Source organism: Vicia villosa, linkage group LG2 (assembly GCF_029867415.1).
Source record: "Vicia villosa cultivar HV-30 ecotype Madison, WI linkage group LG2, Vvil1.0, whole genome shotgun sequence".
In the NCBI taxonomy this organism is placed as follows: Eukaryota; Viridiplantae; Streptophyta; class Magnoliopsida; order Fabales; family Fabaceae; genus Vicia; species Vicia villosa.
The window spans coordinates 143,627,898-143,629,051 of record NC_081181.1 but is presented as its reverse complement, the minus strand read 5'-3'; the positions used below and the strand labels follow the sequence as shown (position 1 = coordinate 143,629,051).

Below are 1,154 nucleotides of genomic sequence, written 5' to 3'. Positions count from 1 at the left end.
TTCTTTTTTATTAATCTTTGGCAGCGCTTTTACTTAGAAGCGCTTTAGTAGGTTTGTGAGGTTTTTTAATGTGCAGCCTGTAATTTAATCCTCCCAGTCGACCTGTAATATTTTCGACCTGTAATATTTTCGACCTGTAATTTATTTTCGACCTGTAATTTATTTTCGACGATATTATTTCAGCCATCAGTAAGACAATATATATACCAAAATAATATCCAAAATTATATATATACATCATATATTACAACATCAATAATGTTATATAAAATTGTAAGTAAATCGACACAAATCCTACATGAAAAAGTGCTTAATGTAAAAATGACTCAAATCCTCTTTTATTTCTTCCAACTTAAGTTTCGGGTATGTAGCGGCACGGAATTCGTCAAGGTACTACAAAACAAAAAAAAATATGAATGATACATTTAGTTAAATGTAATAAGTTATATGAAATTATCTTAAGTTATAAATTCATACCGTGAGCGGAATCTCTAATTGATTTGCCTGAAGGATTTCTTTTATATACCTCAATACAAAGTATCCGCAATCGTAACTGTTTCGCTGTTGCGGACACTACATAGAAAAACAAATAAGATTCTATAGTTGTGCATTGTTTTATCAAGTAGCATAAATATATTATAAGCAACATTGTGAAAAATAATGTACCTGCACTTGGATCCAAGTAATGTTGCTAGATTTAGTTCGGGATACCTGTGCGTCCCGTTGACTTCGGAACACTTGTATTGATCTAATTAACAAATATATAAAAGCATATGTTTAGATCAATCCCACAAATAAGTAAATATATATAAATATACACGAATATATATTTAGAACGATCCCACTTACAAATCAACGATGTCCTTCATGGCCTGATAATTGGTCCATTCACCGTTTACCGAATTCAGATAATACACGACTTCCCTTATAGGGTTGATAGCAAGCAGCAACCAGTGTGCTCTATAAATAAAAACAATAGGTTATATGAAAATTTTGCTATACACAAAAGAAACAGAGATTAGATGAACAAAGAATGAGAAACTAACCCTACTGGTCGGGTATTATACGCCCAAAGATGCAGACATTCTGTGTTGCCGGTGGACATGAATCTATCGACTAATCGCTGTCTAACTGATTCCCGTTCCGAAGCAATT

General features: G+C 32.5%; 1 protein-coding gene across 1 annotated transcript; it reads right to left on the bottom strand.

Moving 5' to 3' along the window:
* Window positions 1-294: 294 nt before the first annotated feature.
* Window positions 295-1,154, bottom strand: LOC131650221 (ubiquitin-like-specific protease ESD4). The gene is made up of 5 exons (XM_058919939.1): window positions 1,047-1,154; window positions 850-960; window positions 667-748; window positions 478-573; window positions 295-393 (listed from the first exon to the last, which is right to left on the bottom strand). The coding sequence occupies exons 1-5, from the start codon at window positions 1,103-1,105 to the stop codon at window positions 295-297; spliced, it is 447 nt and encodes a 148-aa protein (XP_058775922.1). The 5' UTR covers window positions 1,106-1,154.